Genomic DNA, 27,521 nt, shown 5'->3' on the forward strand with positions numbered 1-27,521 from the left:
TCCCAGACAGAACAAGATGTTTTAAGGCACTTTTGTTGTTAGCTGCTGTATTTGTCAGGCACCATGCTAATCAACTTGCAGACATACGTTTTTTAATATTCACAGTCTCATGCAAGATGGCAATATCCTTATCATTTTGTCCTTTCACAAGACTAAAGTGAAGATTAGAGATCTTAAGCCACTTGTGCTGTAGTAAGCAACCATCAAGTCACGAAGCTACATATTGAACTCAGGCTGTCCAAAGTCCATTTTACACTAATTTCCAATACCTTTGGGTATGGTTGTGAGCAACCAAGTGCATGCCTGGCTGAAAGCATGACTGAGGCTGAAATCCAGGCTGTATTACTCTTGCTACCATGCTTGCCCTGGTATAAGGAACTACATCTACTTCAGGAAAGGAGCTTTTCTCTCCTCCTCATTTACGGTTATTGTATAGGCTAGTGGACTTTCTGATAGGGTGGAGGACTTATTGCAAAAGGGTCTCCACTCTGCCTCTGTGAGTACGGAAAGCTAAACTACAAGTTTATCCCTAGGACTCAACCGTATTTGCTATGTTATATCATTATTTGAAGTATTGTCCACTCAGGAATTTACAAAGATAAGGATTGACTAAATCTCTAGAATAAGAACTACAAGTACTTCGTTAAATATTTAACTCAGGAATAATAAATATACCATAAGCTGCAAATAAATGTATTTAGTCTTGACTAAAGCTATGTATTTCCTTAAAACTTCATAGTTCCGGCCGGGCGCGGTGGCTCACGCCTGTACTCCCAGCACATTGGGAGGCTGAGGAGGGTGGATCATCTGAGGTCAGGAATTCAAGACCAGCCTGGCCAACATGGTGAAACCTGGTCTCTACAAAAACAGAAAAACTGGCCAGGCATGATGGTGGGCGCCTGGAATCCCAGCTACTCAGGAGGCTGAAGCAGAAGAATCGCTCAAACCTCGGGGGGTGGAGGTTGCAGTGAGCTAAGATCATGCCATTGCACTCCAGCGTGGATGACAGAATGATACTCTGTCTCAAAAAAAAAAAAAAAAAAAAAAAAAGTTAAACTTAATAGTTCGAAAATATCTAAAAGCCTTGTATTCATTTAAAGGACCATTGGTTGAGTGTGTGCGTGGAGGGGAACAGATGGATGAAATGATCCAGCGACTCTCAGGCTGAAAGAACTGAATGTTCAATGGTGTACTTATAGATCACATTAACTTCTTGGCAAGTGCTGCTGCTGCACATGTGGGTGGTCCATCGCTGAATGTGAATGTGCTGAATATCATTTGGGCAGGGAGCAAGAGGTGTTCAAGTGAGTTGGAGAGAAGCCCAGAAGGTATGCTGTTTATCTTCTAGAAACATTTATTTTCTGCAAAACATATAACTTGAGTTAATAAAGTAGATTTAGATGTGAATAAAGGAAACTGGTTATTGAAACTGCATCACTGTGACTCTCCAGGAATAACTAAAAGTCTTGAATTTGAATCCTAGAACAAGAAAAAGAATAGAGCACAAATGACTTTTCTTATCACCTTGCAAGGAACCGCTGGACTGGATCTGACTGCAAAGCAGGTATCTATCTGCCTGCAGCTGGATCCCGAGGCTCCTAGTAACGGGCTTTGTCATACATTCTTTTAAAATAGACACAGTCATTAGAAGGATGAGAGAAGGAGATTTCTTAAGTAATGCTCACTTAAGTAATGTGAAATTATAAGACTGTGGTTATAACCTGTGGTCTGAATCCTTGACAGAATTTGTAACAAGAAAACCTCTATTGACTTTCTCAACTTAGAGCCCTGGCACAAAATCTCTCTTGAGAAAAGATGCCAGATCAGGCCGTGGGCTATCATCTGTGGAATCTCTCTCCTGACCACTTTAAGTCTGGTTTCAGGCATGCCCTTGGAACACACTCTGCACTGTTCTCATCCATTAATCATTCCTTCAGGGTGAAGGACAGAGGCCCGGTGCTTAAACAGACACCGGGAGGTTTAAGAGATGGCTTTGATTCCACTGAACTAAAAAGTTCTGTGATTTCTTCACAGATTGGTTTTATTACCATTCAATTTCTACTGAGACATCCAAATGTGCTAAGAGCTAAATAGGCCCTTAAGAACAGCAGTACTAAACAAAGGATATTAATATACATAGATGTGCTTTTCTACATTCAGTTTTCTTCTATTCTTCTCTGGTGTCAGTAAATATTAGAAAGTTTCTTTTCTCTCAGAGGAAACTGTTTGAAATTTTAGACCGTTTCTTATTATTTACAAATTAGATCTCATGCAGACTCAAAAGTAATGTGAGCAAGCTGTAAGACACAGTTTGCAACCCTACACCCTAGCTTGTTCGAGACTGGTATCTCCGTCTTTCCATTATTTTACACAGCAGTGACCGTCTCTGCTTACAAAATGGTAATACTGCAAACCTGATTGATATCTTTCGGATTTAACTTTTATATATGACTTTTGCTACCAACAAATTGGGTCTTTCTATATTTTTGATGTAACAGTCGCTGTCTCTTAATGCAAGAAATATAAGAGAGAAACATTGATATGGAGAGGGGAAATACTGTGAAGAATAATCATTTTAGCTTCCCCAACTAAAAGAATTTTGAAGGTTAGTGGAGGAGAAAAAGGAACAAATCATTCTTGAGGAAAAATTAATTTTGCTAAATTAGTTTGCATATGTTACTACAATATGCATTAGAAAAATTATATACATTATAACATTACATGGAACGAATGCCATTCACATTATGAAACACTTCCTATTCCCAAGCCTACCTTAGCTAGCAGATGTTTTATCCATTTACAACACAATAGTACCTTATTCAGATATAATTTACATATAATAAAATTCATACATTTTAAATGTGATTATTGATGGGTTTGGAAAAATATATATTGCTATGTAATCACCACCATAATCAAGATACAGATTCCCATCTCTGCAGAAAGTTACCTCCTGCCCCTTCGTAATTAGTCACCTCCACCCTTGACCCAGGCAAACAAAAATCCACTTTTCATTACTAAAGATTGCTTTTTCCGATTTAGGAAATTCATATAAATGAAATAATATGATTTGGTTCTTTTCACTCGACATTGTTTTGAAATCCATCCACTTGCATGTACCAGTAGTTCTTTCCATTTTTAACACGGAGTAAAATTCCATTTCATGAACAGATCACAAGTTGTTCACCTGTTGATGGATATTTGGATTGTTTCTAGTTTGAGGCTATCACAAATGAAGCTGATATTAAAGATTGTGCATAAGTCTTTGTGTATACATGTGCTTTCATTTCTGTCGGGTAAATTAATTTAATTTACTTAATAGTATGCTTAAAATCTTCTAAAACATTAGTGATTTTTTATCTCCATATTCTATCAATCACGAATAAATGGGTATTAAAATCTTGAACTATAATTATGGAATAGTGTTTTCCTCCTGGTAGTATTTTTTACTTAGGAATTTTGAGGCTCTATTAATAGATGTTCACATAATTTGAACCGTTATGTCTTCCCTATAAATTCCTGTAGTATTATTGTGTTCCTCTTTAACTCTCGTAATTACTCTATCTTGAAGTCTACTTTTTCTGATAATAGTACAGCCATGCCAGCATTTTTATGTCTGCTGTTTGAAAGCTATGCATTCCCCCATTTCCTTTCAGTCTTTTTGTGTCTTTGTATTCGAAGTGCGTTTTTGGTGGCAAACAGTGTGTATCTTGTAGATAGTTTGCATTTTTTTCTCTCAATCCAGCTCTACCACTTCTGACAGCCAATTGGAACATTAAATTCATTCACATTTAATGTAATTATTAACGTGACTGAGTTAAAGTCTACCATCTTGCTCTTTGTTTTGTCTCTTCAATATTTCATTCATCTGTTACTCATTTCCTGGGGTATTTTGACTAAATTCAAAAAACGTTTTAAGGATTTTTATATGGCTTAAAGTATGCAACATTCACTTACCGATTCTCCTTAGAGTCAATATTGTACCAGTTAACATATGACATTCCATACTTCATGCTTCTCTGAGGTCCCTACTTACTTCTCACTTCCCACATCACAAATGTAATAAATTTACAACAGTATAATTCAAATTCCATCGCTTGTGCTACTGGCATGTTTTAGCTCTAAATATGCTGTGAACCCTAAATTACAATATCATTTTTTCTTCAAACTGGAGATTGATTGGCAGACTTATTTGTAAAGGGTGAGACAGTAAATATTCTTGGCTTGAGCCATATAGTCATTGTTGCAACTACTCACCTCTGTGGTTGTTGCGTGAAAGCAGCTATAGACAATACATAAACAAATCAGGAAAGGTGTGTTCCAATTAAACGTTCTTTACAAAAACAGTTTGCTCACCTCAGGCTGCTATTTGTTGACCACCATTTATATAGATGTTTATTAGGGAAATTGAAAGATAAAACAAACATAGTCTTTTCTCTTTAACCACTTATTTACTATATCTAATCCTCTTCATTTATTTTTACAGATCCTGGTTTTCACTGATAGCCTTTCTCTTAAGTATAAAGATCACCGTTTAGCTTTTTTTTTTGTACTGCAGTTTTGCAAACTACCAATTCTCTAGCTTTTCTTTCTCAGAATATATATACTTGACTCTAATTTTTAAAGTATATTTTCACTAGACATAAAATATAAATTGACAGTATTTTCAAGAGATATTTAAAGATTTAAAGATGTCCCATTTTCCTCTAGGCTGTATTGTTTCTAATGAGAAAGTAATTGTCAGGCATATCACCAGAATATCATTTTTTTTTCTGGCTGCTTTGAAAATTTTCTCTTTATCATTAGTTTTCCACAATTGGACTATGGTATTCTTACATGTGGTTTTCTTGTATTTTTCTTGCTTTTGCACCATGATATGCTTGGATCCGTGGGTTTGCTTCATAAATTTGTAGAAAATTTCAGCCATTTTTTCTGCCCCATTCTGACTCTATTTTAGAACTTCAAGTGCACTTGTTTTCAACTATTTTATATTGTGCCCCATGTTCTTAGGTCCCTTCTCTTTATTCTTCAATCCCTCTATTTTTTAATCTATCAGGTTGTATCAGCTCTTTCAATTTGTTTTCAATTTTACCAGCCCTCTTGCCTTTTCCAATATACTATTAAGCCCACCCATAGAATTTTTCTTTCAATCATTGTGCAGTTTTACTTGTTCAATTTGCATCTAGTTCTTTTTTAGGGTTTTTTGTATGCTAAAATTTCTTATTCATTTGCTCATAAAATCTGCATTTTTCTTTACTTATTTGAACATATTCTCCCATAATACTTTGAAAATATTCATAATAGCTACCTGAAGCTTTTTGCTAAATCCAACATCTGGCCTACCTGAAGGTTAGTTTTTAATAAACTACTATTATTCTGGACCAAAAGTAACATTTTCCTATCTTCTTTTTATGTCAGGTAATTTTTTATTGTTTAATGAAGATTATGAATAATATATGATAAATACCTGGACTGTGCTCTCTTTCACCCTGTAAACAGTGTCAAGTTTTACTTCAGTAGACAGTTCAATTACCTGCTGTCCCTTTGAACCTTTGTTTGCCATTTACAATTAACGTAAAAGGTGATGAAATCTGTGGAAATCCAAGGATGTTCCTAAGCTCTTCTAACTTGGTGGGACCCACTGTTAAATTCTGCCTCCTTCTAAATTTTAGCAGAGCCTGGTGTTAGCCTTTGTTAAGGAGTACCTAGAATAAGTCTTTTCTCTGACATGGTTTTTATTCCTCTGACTTAATCCTTTTGGAGTCTCATCAGGAGGTTTCGAATTTAAGGAGGTATAATCTACCCAATGAGGTGAAATTCTGGCTTCCTTTAGCATTGCTAGAACTCTATTATCAGTCTCCTACTTGCAAAAATCCCACAGAGAAGAAAATGGTAAATCAACTCATCCTTGCAGAGTCTCATCCTTAGGTAAGGATCCACACTAACTCCTATGACCCTTCTTCTACAGAGTTTTTTACTATACAATATTTGTCCTGCACATAGATGCTTTTGCTGCTTTGAGTTTTAATATGTTTCTTTAGCTTAGCCAGAAATCCATGCTCTGCTTGGAATCCACCTTGCTATGCTCATATATAGGAAATTCCCCCAAATGGAGAGCTATAATAATCATGGGGCTCACGTCATGGGTTTCCCTCTCACAGGAAATGCAGTCTTGCACTGTCTGTTTTTATTCCTTAAAATTGTAACCTCATGTAGTTTGTCCAATTTTATGGTTATTTGTAGTAGAAAGGCTGGCTCCACTAGTATTTTCCAGACAACTTCCAAGATTTTAGCAAAGCTACAACACAATATTCAAAAGATTTTAAGGAAGACATGAGTTGTATAATGCACGTATTTGAAAGACATGGTTAACATATATGGTTAAGTAGATAATGCTGCTTAAATTAAAAATCAAAGAAAATTAGCACAAAGAAAAAAACAAATAATATGCTATAACACAGATAAACTGAGTCAAAAAGTGGACAAAAATCTTTAAAACTATAAATGCTGTTTTAATTTAATCTGAATAAAAATTCAGGTATGAGATCTAAACTTCTAAATTTCCTTTCTCTTCCTATAGCTTCACTCATTGAGTAAGTATTCATTAGTGGTGCTCTATATATGAGGAATTCCTACAGATACTGGAGGGGAGATTGTAGGCAGTGAGCTCAATATGATATAACTTTACTGCTTGATTTTACAGCTATACTGCCAATTTATATGATAATTATTGAAACTTGGCATATTCTCCCTTGTTTACTCACAAAACAATCTATTAATGTGCCTGCAAAAAAAAAAATGACCTTTTCAAAGGTTTCTGTACTTCTAAGTGAATGAATGCATTTGCTTGTGAACTGATATTGCACTGGAGTTGTGTTGCCAGTATAGCAGTAAATGAAAGGCTAACAAGCAGGAATCAGTGCTTGTTAAGAGAAATATTAATGGCCTGAAATATTCATTCAATAAATGGACTGATGTTTGCTCCTATGGAACATACATTATGACGTGGATGTAGTCAACAGTTACATAATTTCTGGGCTTGACAACATTCTGAAGACAGTCTCTGAGAGATGACATATATTAAGACTTGTAGAACAAGAAAGAGCTAGTCATACCAAGACCGGAGAAGAGGATTCCAAAGCTAGAATTTTCTCTTTTACCCCTAAGTTCCTCCAGCCACCTTACTTACATCACAGGCCCAGGGAAAACTGACAGTACAGTGAAACACTGATTTTTCAGCGTCAGCAACTCCCTACCATGACCGACAGGTCATAGGAAGGATGCCAGGTCCTTCCCCTTATATCCTCATAAGACCTGCCCCTTATGTCATATTGGCATCGACTCAAGTCTTAATACTGAATTTTCATGAATAAAATATTTTAAACGTTACTTGTTTACAAAAAACAGACTTGACTAGGTTTTTACTCATCCTTTCTTCTTTCTCATATTCCATTCTTTTCCCCCAGATTCATCTCTTTCTTGCTTAATTCCAACAAACAAGAATTCTTTTTAAAATTATCTTTGTAAGATAAACTTTTAGAATAGGAATATTTTTATTGTGTCCTCACAATTAATTGTACACTTATTTGCATGCAAAATTCTTTTTCAATTACTTTTTCTTTAATATTTTGAAGACATAACTCCATTATCTCTCTGCATGTCAAGTTGCACAAAGTTTAATGTCTATATAATTCTAAATCCTGTGTAAATTATCTGCTTTATCTCTATAAATAACATTTTAAACATTTTTGTACTTGATATTTTTAAATTCATTTAAATTTATCAGAGCATGTAAATTCTCCCCCCAACGTATTGTTGCTGTCACTCCATGAGCCACATCACTCAGAAGTCTAGCCAATATGGTTTGGCTATGTCCCCACCCAAATCTCATCTTGAATTCCCATGTGTTGTGGGAGGGATCTGGTGGGAGGTAACTGAATCATGGGGGCAAGTCTTTCTCATGCTCTTTTCGTGACAGTGAGTAAGTCTCATGAGATCTGATGGTTTTAAAAAAGAGGAGTTCCCCTGCACAAGCTCCCTCTCCCTCTTTGCCTGCTGCCATCCATCTAAGACATAACTTGCTCCTCCTTGCCTTCCACCACGATTGTGAGGCTTCCCCAGCTATGGAACTGCAAGTCCAATGAAAACCCTTTCTTTTGTAAATTTCTTAGTCTCGAGTGTGTCTTTATTAGGAGTGTGAAAACGGACTAATACAGTCGTCCTTTTTACTTTCTCATTTTTAAAACAATCTCTGTTATTATTTTTTTCATTTAATTTTATTCCTGCATTTGGTCTTTTACTTCTTTATGGGTTTCCTGCTAAGCAGATGCTTATTATTATTTTGTCCTTCACACCTCTTAAGACTTTACTTATCTTTGCGTCCTCTACAGGGAGAGTTCCTCTGTGATATCTTATGTTGCCATATAAGTTAATATCCACAGGTTCCAGGGATTAGAACACAGACATCTTTTTCAGAGGGCACTAGCTAGCTTCCTAAAATATATACGATTTACTTTCAACTTAAGCCATCCTTTTACCCTCTCTGTATTCACTTTTTTCTCATTTAAAAATCATTTTCAGAAATTTTCTTTCATTGAATCATTAACTCTTTTGTTCATCCTCCATCTATTTAATCACTCGAGATTTACTGGTTTTCTTTTCTACATCAAGCAATGTGATGGGACATAATGGGGTATAACATAGAATGATATTCAGTCATGCCATGAAAAAATAAGCCCAGATATTTTGAAGTATTGAAGAATATGTTTTTCCAGAGTTAAATATTGAGACATTTTAAAACTTTGATAAACTGAAATGCATGCTCCAGTTAAATCCTGTGCTATAATATTACAGAACTATTAAAATAGAAGTATTTATGTCTACATATTAATATATAAGTAATATAGATAATACTTGGAATTTTAAATTTACAAATGGGCTTATTCTAATAAATCAATACGCTACATTAACCTTTAGAACTTGCAAAAAATAGCCCATCATAGAAGATGAAAAATGGCATCTGGGTTTCTGCTAAAGCTCATGAAGCTCACTTAAACCTCACAAAACTGCTATGACTTCACCATTAAAATATGAGTAGATAAAATATATGCAAATGCAAAGTATTTTTATTACAGTTGATTGTGTTTAACATGGATAGTATACTACAAGCTAGGCTCATCACAGTTTCCAAAATACCTTTGCTTACTTTGTTCTTTTTCCTAGCAGGAAACTATTCTCACACCCCTTCTGACATGTAAGTGAACACAACTCTATTCTCTTAGCCCCTTACTCTAACATACATCATAAACATAGAATTTTAAAAGAACAAAGAAAAGAGGAATAATCTTTTAAGATATCCTGTGAGCTAATACAGGTATAGATGTCATTGCCTTTTAGTTCAATTCTGCACATTTTGGTGTAGAGTTGGATCAAGTCTACTTTGGGACGACTATACAAAATTCATGGTAAGAAGAGTAAAATAATTGTAAAAAATAAAATTTAAAATGTTTTTAGTTAATTTGAGTTTCAGAAGTAAACAGCATTATCTTGAAAGATTTGTGCATTAAAAATATATGGATCTTTGTATACTTCTATTCCCTGGCTCTCTTATGTTAGATTCAAAGTTTCGAGTTATGAGAAATTCATAAGGAATACTAATCCTGATATGTTTTAGTAAATGAACTAATTGGTGTTTCAAAGTTTCATCCAGACATCTGATAGGCTTTCCTAGATCAGACTAGCTAATATTACATTTCAGAAAGCAAAAATGGCTAAAGGCAGTTCATAATTAGAGAGTTCCCTCACGAGTTAGAAATTACCACTTAGAATTTATGCTATTAATAAGTTTCAAGTCTGGAACATTTTAATCATTTTTTATGACTTCTTTTTAGATAATACACAATGTCCACTTTTTTTACTACCATGAACATTTCAACTATTACAACTAACTTCACCTATGACAAAGAAAATGAGGACTATTTTCCTCTAATGCATTCCTAATTTGTCACTCATAAATAACGTGCAGTATATAGATTATAAAAATAACGTGAAAACATAAGACATAATACAGAGGGAATGTTTAAAAGACAATGACATAAAAAGTCAATACTTCTCCCTAATTTATTATCTGTCAGATACAACTCTACTGCTTTTTCTTTGAATATTTGTAAACATATGGCCAGTCAAAGACAAAATTGAAAGTCACCATATATTGACAGGTAGTAAATAAATACATACATAAATAAGCAAATAAACAAAAGAAAAAAAATTCTGGTAATAAGAAAACCAGAGCAATTATCTATTCACATGAGATTTGAATAGAAAAAAAAAAAATACTTGCAACTTGATCTAATTAAAGCCAGCCAACATCACAGTAGGTCTCATTATTACTGAAACACTCAAAATAACTGATATGGTTTGGCTCTGTGTCCTCACCTAAATCTCATGTGGAATTATAATCCCCACATGTCAGGGGAGGGCCCTAGTGGGAGGTGACTGGATCATGGGGGTGGATTTCCCCCTTGCTGTTCCCGTGATGGTGAGTGAGTTCCCATGAAATCGGATAGTTTAAAAGTGTGTGACACTTACGCCTTCACTCTCTCTCTGTTTGCTGCCACCATGTGAAGTACGTCCTTGCTTCCCCTTTGCCTTTTGCCATGATTGTAAGTTTCCTGACGCTTCCCAGTCATGCTTCCTGTTCAGCTTGCAGAACTGAGTCAGTTAAACCTCTTTTCTTCATAAATTACCCAGTCTCAGGTAGTTCTTCATAGCAGTGTGAGAATTGACTAATACAATAACCAACCTCCTCCTCACTAACTCTACTAGAATTCAGATAAACTTCTATGTAATTTTGTAGGCCTGTGCATTCTTTTAACTATTAAAGTAAACTTGACTTAAAAATAAATGTGTAGAAGCTCTAACTTGAGGAGTCAAGCTGTTCTGTGTTCCATTGATTTACAAAATGTTTTCATTCTTATATTGACATAGGTCTAAAATCTCTTGGTCTAATAAAACAAAATATATAAAAAGGAAATATCTGGAATCCTACCTGTAACAAGAAAGCTGCATCTCCCAGCTCCAGCTTCATTTATGATGCTACAGTTATAAACCCCATAGTTTTCATTGGAAAGACTCTTCACAGGGTACTCTGTGTATTCCTGAGAGTCGAATTGACCCGTCCGTAATAATTTATTGCCCAAGCGCCACTCGTAGGTCAGCACCCGTATTGGATAGGCTCTCAGTACTCTGCAGCTCATAGTGACACTTCGATCTTGTCCTTGCCGGATTTCCAGGAATGCTGGTTCCACTGCAGGGGGATCTGTAGAAAAGAGATGTAAAAACAGATGAAACATGTGACTTGCAACAAGCTAAAAGCTACTCTTACTAGAAGAAGCCATTTTTAATAACACATGCAGCAACAGAGGAGGAGTGTAGGAGGTGAATGAAGAACATATTTAAGCCCAGAAATTTTAGCTTGGGTTGGGAAATGTGATTTCCTGAGGGTAGGCAGTAAATGAGTCTCCTTGCTTTACAGATGCATTTGCAGGTGAAACTACTAGCGCTGACTGATCCTTCTTACCTCTTTCAGCAAATTTTTTAAAACTTTCCTACTAATTCTAATATTATCAAATATTCCTTTTTTGTTCGTTTGGGGCCCTTTGTCTAAAAGTGGCAAGAATTCTTTTTTTTAATATACAATGAAAAGATTCCTCTCTTCATTTACTTCATGGTCTGATACCGAAGCCAGCTATTTAAAAAGCTAATTTACAAAAGTGTATGAAAAATAATTCTACAGTGCTAAGTAAATAAGAAGTGAATGACAGCGTGAGAGTTGACCAGGCAACTATGTCACAAAAATGATACTCAGCTGTGTCTTCCAGAATGTACTGGAAATGGCCAGCTGAGTAAGCAGTAAGAGAAGGCATTCCAGGTAGAGGGATGGGTACATGCAAAGGAACAAAATCTGCAAAGGAAGGGGTGTTCAGAGAAATGCAGATGGATTAGCACAGCTGATGCACAAAAGAAGACCATAAGCGCTTGGGGGGAAAGAAAGATGAAAAGAAAGAGACTCTATTCAAGGAATGCATTTTCTTGGCATTGAGGAGGTCTTCTAAAATTTTTAAATAAAGGATTTATATGATCAAATTAATTTTTTTTTTTTTTTTTTTTTTTTTAGGAAAAACACTGTGGTAGACAGGAAAAGCATAAACCAAAGAGGGAAGAGACAAGTTGCAAAAAACTTAAATCACTGGTGAAAGCCTGAACTAAGGTGAGGTCAGTGGGACCAAAAATGATGCCTTAGGCAATGAAGTGGATAATAGTGCCAGTCATGAAGACAGTGAAGAAAAGGAGAGGTAGACTGGTGTATGCTGCATATGTCAGTTTCATCACCTGTCAATCACACATCCAGAAGCAGTGTTTCTTCATTTCTAAACATATGGGTAATGTTTTATTTTCTCTTTGCTGTTGATTTTTTGCTTAACTGAATTGTAGTCACATAAAATAGTCCACGTTTTCACTCCTCTGAATTTGTTAACACTTGCCGTATGATGCAATATATGTATTTCTATTCTGGGTGTGCCCACTAAGAAGGAATAGTCTGCACTTTTGAAGTGTGATATGTATCCATTGGGCCAAGTCTAATATCGAGGAGTTGTCCAAATCATCTATATAGTTGTTTATTCATTTATTTTTTGCCTACTTATTCCAGTTGAATTAATTCAGAGGCTTTTCTTAAACTCCTCTAAAAAAGTTATGTTTTAGATATCTAATTTAAAAAATTCTCCTTGTAGTTCTGCCTCCTTTTTGCTCTACCTGTTTTGAGGTTATGCTATTAAGTATATATGAATTTAGAATTGTTTTATGTTGTCCATGAGTTGAATACTGAATATTTTATCACTATAATCTCTTTTATCTCCAGCAATGCTATGTGTGTGTGTATATATATATATACACACACACACATATACATGTAGTCTAACATTATTATAGCTACATTGGCATTTATTTTGTTAGTATTTACATGTGAAATTTTTCCATCCTTTTAATCTTATACTTTCAATATCTTTATAAGTATTTTTATCTTATACTTTCAGTATCTTTAAATTTTACAAGCATCTCTTTTAAACATCATGAGCTTATGTTTTATTTTTTAGGATTTTTTTAAGTCTGTCAATCTTTCATTAACCCAGAGCACTTAGCACTTTATTCATTGACATTTACTGTAACTTATTTTGTACTTTTATTTTGTTACATTTTTGCATTAAATTTACTGTAACTTATTATTTTGTACTATTTGTTTTCTGCTACTTTTTATTGCCTTCTTTTAGACAGATGGATTACATTATCATTCTGAGCTTTTTGCTGCTGCTACTTGAAGATTTATTTACTCTGCCCCTGTTACTCTGATTGTCTCAAAGCCTGCAACATGCATCCTTAAGTTATCCAAAAACATCAATCAATACCTTATTACACTACCGAAGAAAACAATAATCTAAGGATAATTTGTTCCTTTTATTCTCATTCTAACATGTGTTACTGAGTCATGAATTTCAATCCTCTTTTTTTAATAAAAACTCTATTGTACATAGTCGGGCTTGGTAGCTCACGCCTGTAATCCCAGCACTTTGGGAAGCTGAGGAGGGCGGATCCTGAGGTCAGGACTTTGAGACCGGCCTGGCCAACATAGTGAAACCCCGTCTCTACTAAAAATACAAAAAGTAGCCGGGCATGTGGCGTGTGGCTGTAGCCCCAGCTACTCGGGTGGCTGAGGCAGGGGAATCGCTTGAACCCGGGAGGCGGAGTTTGTGGTGAGCCAAGATTGCGCCATTGCACACCAGCCTGGGAAACAGAGCTAGACTCTGTCTCAAAAAAAAAAAAAAAAATTCTACTGTACATTATAATATAATATTGTATACCTATAGTATTTTATAAAATGTCCAGACATTTGCTAGCTTATTGGCCCTTCATTCCTTCTTTCATGGTAGCCTTTCCATCTGGGACCACTTTCCTTGTGTCTGAAGTTATCATTTAGATCTATCATATCTTTAGTGAACTCTTTGATCATGATTTTCTAAAAAATATATTTTAGTTTGTGGGGCTGGGAAACCAAGAGCTCTTAATGCTATGCCCAAAGACTGACGTTCTCTATAGGACACCATACACATGCAATAGTGCTGTGTTTTCCTGAGGAGATCCAAGACTTAGCCACTCATAGGCATGCAATAATCCATGATTAGTTATGTGGAGAAGTAAATAAAGGTCTCAAAGTATATGTATGTATGTATGTATATGTGTGTATACATGTATATATGTTATATATACACATACATATACATACACATATGTATATGAAATATAATTTTCATTTTTCATATGTATATGTGTATATACACACATATGTAGAATTTATGTGTGTACATATTATACATATATAGATTTATACATATTATGTATACACATATACATATATGTACATATAAGTTAAAATACATATATATCTTTTAATATTTTATATATACACATAAATATAAGTTATATATACATATATGTATGTGTGTATATATCTAATGTTTTATATATACATATTTATATGCATATATATTTTATATATGTGTATATATATACATAAAACATTAAAAGGTATTTCCTTGTAGTTTGGCAGGCTTTGTTTTTTGAGTGCATCATGATATAATTCCACTGTCTTCAGATGGCCATTGTTGGTGTAAAGAGGTCAACTCAAAGTCTCACACTTTGACATGAATGTCTTTTTTTTCCTCCAGCCACTTCCAAAATATATTTGTCATTGCTGTTCTTCAGTTTCAATATACGGTTCCTAGGGATGGGTTTCTTTTTACTTATGGGTTTGAAATTTATTGGGCTTTTTTGTCCTTGCGAACCCTAAAACTTAAAGTATAATAATAATAAAATTTTAAAAAAAAGAAATTTGTTGGGCTTCTTAAATCTGTTAAATTTGGTGTCTTTCATCTGAGGTAATTTTGGAAAATTCTCATCATAAGCTGTTTAACACCTCTATTTCCTTCTTTATATCCTTATTAGATGATCCTCTTCATTCTGTTTTTGATGTCTTTAAACCCATTGAAATTTTCCACTTGTTGGTTTTTCTGTACTGCATTATGAATAAATTTGTCTGAGCTAATTCAGTTCATTAATTCTTTCTCCAATCCTATTTAATCTTCAAAATATATATTGTGTTTTTAATTCCAATAATGTATACTTCATTTATTCCTTTTCTGTGCAGTTATTTTGTATACCTGCCGCACTACTTTTTTGTATGTTTCCACCACCTGAAAAAGTAGTTAAGCTTATCTTCCATTTCTTTAAACAAAGTAATTGTTTTATACTGCCTGATAATTTATTTTTATTTTTTTAGAGACGGAGTCTCGCTCTGTCACCCAGGCTGGAGTGCAGTGGCATGATCTCGACTCACTGCAACCTCTGCCTCCCGGGTTCACGCCATTCTCCTGCCTCAGCCTCCCGAGTAGCTTGGACTACAGGCACCCACCACCATGCCCAGCTAATTTTTTGTATTTTCAGTAGAGATGGGGTTTCACCGTGTTAGCCAGGAAGGTCTCAATCTCCTGACCTTGTGATCCACCCGCCTCAGCCTCCCAAAGCACTGGGATTACAGGCGTGAGCCACCACACCAGGCGACTGCCTGATAATTTCAATTGAAGTTTTGAGGAAGTTTTTCTGTTGGTTTTCTTTCGAAGTACTGTCTTCCTGTGTGTTCTCGATCAATTCTGATAAATTTGATTCTATGCTATTTATTGCCCTTTAAAAATATTTATAGGATATTTTGATGACTAAAATGACGGTTTCTTTCTCCAGAGAAAATTTATGTCCACAGGCAACTATAGACATCACTGTCTAGGATCATATTTAAGTGCATGACTTAAGGCTAATTTAAATTATCAAGTGACTTGAATTTGAGTTAAAAATCCATATAAAGGTCAACTTGTGACTATAATTTCAAGAATGGATTACCACATCATCCCATCCTGTTCATTTCAAAGTTACATATTTCCTGCACTCCCTTGGGAGTGGGAATGTGTAGATTGGGTTTACTTCTGCTTTACTCCTACCCTACAGATATAATCCTTTGAGTTCCAACTTCTTGGGAGACAGTTCTACCAACAGATCCCTCCCCTAGTGAATACTCTGGGTTTGAGGTTCAGCACCCCTTGCCCAAAGATGCCATCAGAATTGAAGCTCAAGTTTGTCCAAGTTCAGCAAATACCCTCAAGGCAAATGTAACTTCATTGTATTCCATTAAATTTGACAAAGTATTTTTCAAATAAACATTTTAAATGTTTTTAATTTTACAATATTGCCCAGAATCTTTAGTTGTTTACATTGGAGAGGTTTTACATAATATTTTGTCTATTACATGCCTAGAAACATGTATCTAATTGTCAAGGGAAAATATGGATCTGAAACTCAGAAGAAAGGGCTGACTGAAGGTTACAGTTATTAAGATAGCTCAGAGTAAGTATAGACAAAAATAAGTAAAATGACAAATATGGACTTTCCTCTTGAATACAATCACTTACAGGGTTAGAGAAAAATAAAAGCTTTTAAAGGAGAATAATCATAAACAATCAATGAGATGTGGGGATCCAGAGTGTTGTGTTACAAAAATTAAAGCAGCTGCACGTTTTAGAGAATATGAGTTGTCAAAAGTACCAAATGCTATCAAAAAACAAGTTAAGACTGAAGATACGTAAAATATATATTTTTTCTTTGGCAAGTTTAGTACCATTGAGGAATATAGTGAAAGCATTTTTTTCTGTGTATTATATATAATTTGGGTTTGGGGTATATGAATTGATGGTTAAACTGTAGAAATAATGAGTGATAACTGTTCAAGAACACTGTCCATGATTTTAAAAGGTAATTATTTATGTTGATTCTACCTTAAAATATATTAGGAGCTTATAAATTTGTCACTATATCCACTACCACTACCATTATTTCTCAAATCGATTACTACAAATTCCCTGCAGTAGACTAGTAATAGGTCAATGTACTTCTTTTGTTCTCTCATTCTTCTGAGATTTGTCAAATGTGTGTTTAACAGAAAAATCAGCTCATGTTACTTTCCTGTTCAAAAAACTTTATGGACTCACCCCTGCTTACTATTCAGGACTTCAAGGTCCTGCAAGTTCTGGCTCTGGCCATATTCTCAACTATTCTTGTCTTGATGACTATGTCCCAAACACCTAAGTTTTCTTCTTGTTTCTACATGACAAGCCTTTTGTAGACTTTAGACCTCTAATTTGTTCTTTCTGCCTGACATATTCTTTCCTTTGGTCTTTCAATAGCTGGCTCATTCTCATCATTCAGATTTTACCTCTTTAGGAAGCCCATCTTTGATGACAAGTTAGTAAAGTAACTTCTCCCCTGGTTAATTTTTATTTATCATTGCATGTATTTTCTGCATATCTTCACTATTTGTTCATATCTTGTTTATGTAAGCTCCATTACAAAGGGACCAAAAATTCTCCAATCATTGTTGCACCCCATGTGTCTGTCACAGTATCTGTCATTATAGTTGCTGATATATCATTATTCATTGAATAAATGAATACATGAGTGGTGTTAAAAGGGTAAAGATGTACACATTATCTTCAAAGTTCCTCCCATCAAGACCTGCAGTTTATGTTCATTTCATTAAGTCTGGATGGGCTCTGTGATTATTTTCACTATTAGAACACAGAGCAGAAGTGATGCTGTGCCGATTTCTGGGACCAGGGCACAAGTGTCTGGCAGTTCCACTTCCTATCTTTTGAAGTACCCACTCTGGAAGCGCTGAACCCCACGTACAACTTCAACCTTTCTGCAGAAACTATGTGAAGAGGCCCAGAGACAATATGGAAAAGGAGAGGGCAGAGTTCAGCTTAGACTTCCAGTTGTCCCTCCCAAGGTTCCAGACACATGAAACCATCTTGGACATTAGAGACCAGATCAGCTATCCACTAGTTAGAATTACTATGATTACATATAATACAATGTAGTTCTTTTCAGCTCTGAAGTATTGGAGTAGCTTGTTACACAGCAAGAAATAACTGAAACAGATGCCTTCTACCCTTCCAAAGTCAAGAGTCCGACACTATGAGTGGAGTCAAAATGACAAGGAGGCAAAACATTAAGGCGTAGTTTAAGGGACAGTCTAAGCTGGTTCAGGAAGGAAAGAATTCAGAAGGAAACTCATGAGGGAAGACAGCCGACAGATTGATTTGCTAGAACTACTTGAAAACTTGAAAAGCAAATACATGGAGAACAAAGGCGTCTGGGAGCCAGAACGTTTCAGTCAATGAACAGGATATTGTTGAAATTTAATAGCTCACAGGCAGAGAAGTTTGGAATGATTACAAAATCAAAGATATGACCATTGCAATGTAATACTGAAGCGGAGATTAATGATACTAGAGTCAAATGCTAACAAGTTCAGTGAATACAGTCTTTGCTCTCAAGTTATATTTGTATTTGCCTAACAAAGCTAAACGTGTTTGTAGCTATTTTTTTCTTCTTATAAAAGGAGAAATTTCCTTTTAAGTGGAAGAGGTTATCAGTGTAATTAATTATACCTAATGGGAAAATATCCCCAAACATATATTTACTTTTTTATAGACGACTTTTGTGAGAATGCTTTGAAAGTATCCGACCTAATGAATTATTACCAGCAAAGGGGGATTTTCTAGACTCTCTCTCTATGTGAATGTCATTTGTCCACACCTGAAAGATTCAGCCCATTCAATTTTCAATGGCCTGTAAGGAAGAATGATAATGTTGGGTTAAAATTCTTCAAACACAGTCCATTTTCATAAAGTTTAATAGAGTCTGAGTTGCAAAGCATCCCTAAATTAAAGGCTATTTAAAAGGCCTTTTATTTAAAAGACTGCCCACACTACTTTCATTCCAGGGTAGTTTCTTCACCTCAAAAAAGCTAAATAATATGAAACCAAGCACACTCATTATAGTGCACTCAAGTCTGTCAATGGAAAATTTCTCCTGATAGATGGTTCATTTTAAGCATACTAGCTATTAATAGTTGGACATTTCATTCTTTGGAATATCCAGTGAGAAGGATAGGCCTCTGCAGTTATGATGAAATGTATAGTGTGAAAATTTCGAATATGATGAAAGAAATCTTCAGGTGTTAAAAAAAAGTTAGACCTCACTATTCTGATAGAATCAGATTTTTTATGGCATAAAATTTACTCAGAATGTTTTTATGAAGTATTTAACATGAAGGAAATGAAATATATAGGAATATTACGAGAAAAATCTACTTAGCATATTCTGAAATGCTTAAAAGTAGGATTTCTTAAGAAAAGTAGGTGCCTGTGTTTTGTTCAATTAAAATATATGATTCTTATAATATACTATTATATTATACAAGTTTTTTCACTTATACTAAGATAGCTGGTTAAAAAGTCTATTTATGAAACTACCACACTACATGTACACTAAAGGATGATGATTATAAAAATAAAGATTGTATTTCTCGACACTGAATATTTACTAAATGCTAGATACTATGTTAAGATATTCACACAGATTATCTTTTTATAACAATAACCCATTTATAGAAGAAAAAGATAAGACGAACAGAAAAATTAAGCAAAGTTGCCCAGCTAAAAAGTAGCAGACTGAGGAATCAAACAAGGCAATCTGATTTCAGAATGCATGCTCTTAAAAATAGCCTATGTCACATTATTTCCAATTGCAGATACTACCAGTGGTTCACGAATTAAATTTTCATTTATTAATTAGGCACAATAAGAGATGGACAATAACTAATAATAAAATAGAATGATTATAATAATACACAGTAATAAAAGTGACGTAAATATAGTCCCTCCTCTTCTCTCTTAAAATACTATAATAAAGAAAGAAGCTGCAGATGCAGGGAAAGAGTGAGTGACGGACCCCCAGGGCTTCATAACCCCACCAATGACTTCAATAATCCTAAGCATGAGAAAACCCCCTGACTCTCTGGGGGCCTCCAGACTAACACAGAAAGCTGCCTAGATACTATGTAGAGGAATTGCTCCAGAGAAGGAACTCATTCCGGGTCCCACATGTTTCTGAGCCCTGAGCAGGTGCAACATGGTGCCATTCTGAGACCTCAGTCCTCAAAGAACTGCGACCTGCCCTGGGGCTAACACCACCTCTGGTGCAGCTGGCCAAGGTGGAAGGCTGGAGGCTGGGAACTTTCACACACCCTGAAGACAAATCTCCCTGATGCTGATGCTGCAGGCTATTGTGGGACCAAGACAAGGGGAGATCACCTGCCCCACAGGTGCCTGCCTAAGCTGCTCCCACTGACAGTGGTTCCACCCTCTCCAGAGACAGGCTCACAGTCCAGCAGGCCAAAATCCCTGAAGGTACATGCAAAAATCCCCAACAAAATATTACCAAATAGAATTCAGCAGCACATCAACATAGTACTGGACGTCCGAGCCAGAGCAATTAGGCAAGAAACAGAAATAAAAGGCATCTACATTGAAAAAGATGAAGTCAAAGTGTCCCTCTTTGCTGATGACATGATCTTACGTCTAGAAAAATATAAAGACTTCATTGAAAAATTCCTAGATTTGGGCCGGGCACGGTGACTCACACCTGTAATCCCAGCAATTTGGGAAGCCAAGGCGGGTGGATCATGAGGTCAGGAGTTCAAGATCAGCTTGGCCAAAATGGTAAAACCCCGTCTCTACTAAAAAGAAAAAAGAAAAAATTAGTTGGGTATGGTGGTGTGTGCCTGTAGTCCAGGCTACTTGGGAGGCTGAGACAAGAGAATTGCTTAAACCCAGGAGGCAGAGGGTGCAGCGAGCTGAGATCATGCCACTGCACTCCAACCTAGGAAACAGAGCAGGACTGTCTCAAAAAAAAAAAAAAAAAATCCTAGATTTGATAAATAAACTCAGTAACGTTGCAGGATACAAAATCAACACATAAAAATCAGTAGTGTTTCTATATACCAATAATGAACTAGCTGAGAAAAAATCAAGAAAACAATCCCACTTACAATAGCTACAAAAAATATAGGAATAAATTGTCCTTGCGATAATTTGCTGAGAATGATGGTTTCCAGCTTCATCCATGTCCCTACAAAGGACATGAACTCATCATTTTTTGTGGCTGCATAGTATTCCATGGTGTATATGTGCCACATTTTCTTAATCCAGTCTGTCGTTGTTGGACATTTGGGTTGGTTCCAAGTCTTTGCTATTGTGAATAGTGCCACAATAAACATACGTGTGCATGTGTCTTTATAGCAGCATGATTTATACTCCTTTAGGTATATACCCAGAAATGGGATGGCTGGGTCAAATGGTATTTCTAGTTCTAGATCCCTGAGGAATCGCCACACTGACTTCCACAATGGTTGAACTAGTTTACAGTCCGACCAACAGTGTGAAGGTGTTCCTATTTCTCCACATCCTCTCCAGCACCTGTTGTTTTCTGACTTTTTAATGATGGCCATTCTAACTGGTGTGAGATGGTATCTCATTGTGGTTTTGATTTGCATTTCTCTGATGGCCCGTGACGGTGCGCATTTTTTCATGTGTCTGTTGGCTACATAAATGTCTTCTTTTGAGAAGTGTCTGTTCATATCCTTCACCCACTTTTTGATGGGGTTGTTTTTTTTTCTGTAAATTTGTTTGAGTTCATTGTAGATTCTGGATATTAGCCCTTTGTCAGATAAGAAGATTGCAAAAATTTTCTCCCATTCTGTAGGTTGCCTGTTCACTTTGATGGTAGGGAATTGAACAATGAGAACACTTGGACACAGGAAGGGGAACATCACACACCGGGGCCTGTTGTGGGGTAGGGGGAAGGGGGAGGGATAGCATTAGGAGATATACCTAATGTAAATGATGAGTTAATGGGTGCAGCACACCAACATGGCACATGTATACATATGTAACAAACCTACACGTTGTGCACATGTACCCTAGAACTTAAAGTATAATAATAAATATATATATATACATTATATATATAAAATAGGAATAAATTTAACAAAGGAAGTAAAAGATCTCTGCAAAGGCAACAGAACTGGTGAAATAAATTAAAGAGGACACAAACAATTGGAAAGACATTCCATTTTCATGAATAAGAAGAATTGATGTCATTAAAATGATTCTACTGCCCAAAGCAATCTATAGATTCAAAGCAATCCTTATAAAAATGTCAATATCATTTTTCACAGAATTAGAAAAAAAAATCCTAGAATTTGTATGAAACCAAAAAAGAGCCAGAATAGCCAAAGCAATCCTAAGCAAAAAGAAGAAAGTTAGAGGCATCATATTACCTAACTTCAAAATATAATACAAGGTCATGGTAACAATAACAGTATAGTATTCATATAAAAACAGACATAGACCAATGGAATGGAATAATGAGTCCAGACATAAATCCACATATTTTCAGCCAACTGACATTCTGTATAATGCCAAGAACATACACTGGGGAAAAGATATTATCTTCAATAAATGGTGCGGGGAAAACTGAATACCCATATGTAGATGAAGAAAACTGGATGCCTATCTCTACCCACGTACAAACCCAAGATGGATTAAAGACTTAAATGTAAAATTTAAAACTATAAAGCCAACTAGAAAACAACACACGGGAAACACTTTAAGACATCAGCCTAGGCAAAGACTTCATGGCTAAGACACTGAAATCACCGGCTACTATAACAAAAATAGACAAATGGGACTCTATTAAACTTAAAAGCATCTGCACAGCAAGGGAAACAACAGAATGAACTGACAACATGCTAAATGGGAGAAAATATTTTCAAACTATTAATCTGACAAAGGATAATATCTAGAATATACAAAGAACCCAAATAACTCAATAATTTTTTTAAAATCTCATTAAAAGTCGCCTAAAGACATAAATAGATATTTCTCAAAAGAAGACATAAAAATGGCCAATAGGTATTTGAAAAACTGCTCAACATCACTAATCATTAGGAAAATGCAAATCGAAACCAGAATTACCTTACCAATCACCTCACCCCAGTTAGAACGGCTATCACTAAAAAGACAACAAAACAAAACAAAAACACAGATACTGGTGAGGATGCAGAGAAAAGACAATTCATACACTACTAGTAAGCATGTAAATTAGTATACCCACTATAGAAATCATTATGACAATTACTCAAAAAAACTAAAAATAAAACTATCACAATCCACCAATTTCACTGGATATTTATGCAAAGAAAAAGAAACATAGATAACAAAGGGATACATACCTGAATTTGCACACTTATCACAGCATGATTGACAATAGCAAAGATATAGAATCAACCTATGTGTCCACCAATGGATGAATGGATAAAGTAGCATATGTACCCAATGGGGGAATATACAGCAGGTAAAATGAATGAAATCATGTCATGCAGTAGCATGGATGAAACTGGAGGACATTATCTTAAGTGAGAAAAGACAGTCACAGAAAGACAAATACCACATATTCTCTTTCATACGTGAGAGATTAAAAAATTAGATCTTATGGAGATAGAGTATAGATAGATACCAGAGGCTTGGAAGGTAGTATGGGTGGGAGGAGGGGATAAAGATATGTTGATTAGTGGGTACAAATATACGGTTAGATAGAAGACATAAACCCCAATACTCGATAGCAGATTAAGGAGAGTAGAGTTAGCAACAATGTATTACATAATAAAAATAGCTAAAAGAGAGGTAAATAGTTAAAGAGGTAAACAGCTAAAAAATAGCTAAAAATAGCTAAAAGAGCTATGTGTTACCTACACATGGAAATGATAAATACTCAGGGTAATGAATAGCCCAGATACCCTGACTTGATCATTACACCTTCTATGCAAGTAACACATCTTCACATGTACCTAACAAATATGTAAAATATATTGTTATCAATACAATTTGTTTAATCCTGTAGTACTTTTGGAACACTGTTGACTTTGGGTTGTCGAAACAATGGAAAGTAAAACCTACTGTATAATAAACCTGTAAATGTAATTAAAATGTTTTCTTGTGTTCCGTGAGTTCATCTAGTCAACTGTCAAACCTGACGTGGCAGGGGTTATCATGGGAATCTCAGAATCTATAGCTGGTAGGTTAGAGGTATGGATGGCAAACTGGGACTTGTGACTGGCATTTGAAATGGGGCCAGTCTAGTGGGGCTGAGTCCTTTAACTTGTAGGATGTATGCTAACTCAGGATATTTACTGTGAGAATTGAATTGCATTCTTGAATACCCAGTTAGTGCTGGAGAATTGGAGAATTGATGTGGAAAACACACCAGTATTTGGTGTCAGAAAGAACTGCCAATCAAGTTTTTAAATAAATCCAATGTATTCAGTAGAGAACTATATGAAAATCATCTACTTGAGAAAAGATATTGAGACGTTTGTAGGATCTGTCTGAATGTATATAGAAGAATAAAGGATTGAGATGGCCAACATATTTTAGGTTAATTCAGTATACAATCATGCTAGCACATTTCATATACTTATTACTTCATTTAATATTTATAACAAATTTGTAAAGTATTATCACTATCTACTTTTTATAGATAAGGAAATTAAATCTGAGAAGTTACATTTTCAAGCAACCCACACATTCCAGATAACAGGTTTAGATCCAAATCCAAACCACATGACATCGAAGTCCAAAGCTACACAACTCCTATAAACTAACATAGAAAAAAAGCTAGATGACCTTGGGTTTGGTGATAGCTTTTTAGATACAACGCCAATGGCATAATTATTGAAAGAAGTAACTTTTAGGTGGGACTCTATTGAAATTATTTTTTCGTTGTTCTGCAAAGACACGGTCAAGAAAATGAAAAGAAAAACTACAGACTGGGAGAAAATACTTACTAAGACATATCTAATAAATGATTGTTACTGAAAACATACAAAAACTCTAAAAACTCAATAACAAGAAAATAAATAACCTGATTTTTAAAATGGGCCAAAGACCTTAACAGACAATACACCAAAGAAGACAGATGGAAACTATGTTTATGAGGAGATGCTGTGCATCATGTCATCAAGGAAATGCAAATTAAAACAATAAAATACCATGATACAGCTATTAGAACGCCCAAAATCCAGAAGACTGACACCACCAAATGCTAGCAAGGATGTCGAGCAATGTGAATTTTCATTCGTTGCTGGTGGAAACGCAAAATGGCACAGCCACTTTGGAAAATATTTTGGCAGTTTCTTACAAAAGTATACATATTCTTGCCATGTGATCCAGCAATCATAGACCTTAGTATTTACTCAAAGGAGTTGAAAACTTATGCTTACAAAAAAACGACCAACATGACAGTGCAGTTAAGTTCAGCTGGTAATTTTTTTGAGGAAGACTTTTTCAGTAAAGGGAAGTAGTACATCAACTTAGATTTTAATACAAACGACGTAATCCTATTGTGCAGCTTACACAAAAAGCTTGCAGATCAGCCCCTTTGAGAAACACTGACCTGGACTCCATGCCTTAATCAAATAATTGCTCAATGTTTAACAGACAATGCAGGAAGCTGAGTATGGAAGGCAAAACTGTCATGACAGGACTCAGCCAGCTTTGAAATAAAAAAATGAATTGAGATTTAGAAAATATGCATTTAAAAGTGTAGATATCAATGAAATGTAGGCAGCTTTTTCTAAAAGGCAAAAGAACGTTTCAGCTAAAGACGTTTCAGGTACAATGAAACCAACCCCAAACTAATGGCATCCAAATTGTAAAGAACAAACTAAAATTACCTCTGTTTGCAGATGATAGAAAACCATGCAGAAAACCCTAAAGATTCCATGTTCAATAGCTGCTACAACAAATAAATGAAATCAGAAAAGTAAGAAAGCAACAAAATCAACATACTAAATCAGTTGCATTTCTTCCTTTTTAAATTACTGTTATTTTTTTTTGGATATACAGTTTTATTCATGATTATAGCTCACTGCAGCCTCTGGCTCCTGGACTTAAGTGATCCTCCCGCCTCAGCCTCCCAAAATGCTGGAATGACAGGCATAAGCCACCACACACCCAGCTAATCAGCTGCATTTCTATACACTAACAATAAACATTTTGAAAAAGGAATTACAAAAAAAAATCCATTTATAATAGTATCAAAAGTAATAAAATATGTAAGAATTCATTTAAATACTTAGGAGTTAATTTAACCAAGGAATTAAAGGACATGTGCAACGGAAACTGCAGAACATTTCTGAAAGATACAAGACATAAATAAATGAAAATACATCACATGTTCATTAACTGGAAGACCTAATATTGTTAATACGTCAAAACTACCCAAAGACATATGCAGATTCAACGCAATCCCTATTAAAATCCCAATGACATTTTTTTTTTTGCAGAAATAGAAAAACCCATTCTAAAATTCATGTGAATCTCAAGAGACCCAGAATAGCCACAGCAAATCTTGAAACAGAAAACAAAGCTGGAAGACTCGCACTTCTTGATTTCAAAAGTCACTACAGAGCTCCAGCAATCAAAACAGCGTGGTACTGGCATAAAAATAGACATATAGCTCAATCAAACAGAATGGAGAACCCAGAAGTAACCCTTGCATATATGGTAAAATTATTTTGTACAAAAGAGACAAGGTCATTCAATGGGGGAATAGATAGTCTTTTCAACAAATGGTGTTGTGAAAACTGGATATTCACATGCAAAAGAATTAAATTAGATCACTATGTACAGAAATTAATTTAAAATGGGTCAAAGGCCTAAATGTAAGATTTAAAAATATAAAACTCTTAGAAGAAAACATGGGACAAAAACTTCATGACATGGAATTTGGCAGTAATTTTTAGGGTATGACACTAAAGGCATGGATGACAACAGAAAAGAAATGGAATTCATATTTTTTTTCAAGTTGTGCATTAAAATAGCAACAGAGTAAAAATGTAACCCACAGAATGAAAGAAAATATTTGCAACTCAGATTTATGATAAGCAATTAGTGTGGTGAATGGATAAAACCTCCTAAAACTCAACAAGAAAGCAATAGCTCAATTCAAAAACGAGCAAAAAACTTGGATATTTCTCCAATGATACTCAAATGGCCAATAAGCACATAAAGATGCTCAACATCACTGGTCATCAGAAAAATGCTAATTAAAACTACAACGAGATGCCATTTAATACCCATTAGAACAGCTACTACTTAAAAAAAAAAGAAAATAACAAATGTTGGCGAGAATGTAGAGAAATTAGAACCCTTAAGCAGTGCTGGAGGGAATGCAAAATGGTACAGCCACTGTGGAAAACAGTAGAGTTGTTTCCCACAATTTTTAAAAAAGAATTAATACACGATCCAGGGATTCTACTTCTAAGTGTGTATCTAATTGCAAGCAGAGTCTCAAAGATATATTTATACAGCCAGGTTCATATCGGCATTATTCACAACACCTAAAAGATGGGATCAAAGCAAGTATTCATCAACAGATGAATGGATAAGCAAAATGAG

The 27,521-nt window shown here is 35.2% G+C and overlaps 1 protein-coding gene across 2 annotated transcripts in view; it reads right to left on the reverse strand.

The window, feature by feature from the left end:
- The window catches only part of MDGA2 (MAM domain containing glycosylphosphatidylinositol anchor 2), an 836,747-nt gene that overhangs the window by 97,778 nt on the left and 711,448 nt on the right, over nt 1-27,521 (reverse strand). For both annotated transcript variants that reach the window (XM_032179359.2, XM_032179361.2), the window contains exon 9: nt 11,048-11,317. In XM_032179359.2, coding sequence (XP_032035250.1) covers nt 11,048-11,317 — 270 coding nt within the window. The remainder of the gene's footprint in view (nt 1-11,047; nt 11,318-27,521) is intronic.

Source organism: Hylobates moloch, unplaced genomic scaffold, assembly GCF_009828535.3.
Source record: "Hylobates moloch isolate HMO894 unplaced genomic scaffold, HMol_V3 SCAFFOLD_16, whole genome shotgun sequence".
Lineage (NCBI taxonomy): Eukaryota > Metazoa > Chordata > Mammalia > Primates > Hylobatidae > Hylobates > Hylobates moloch.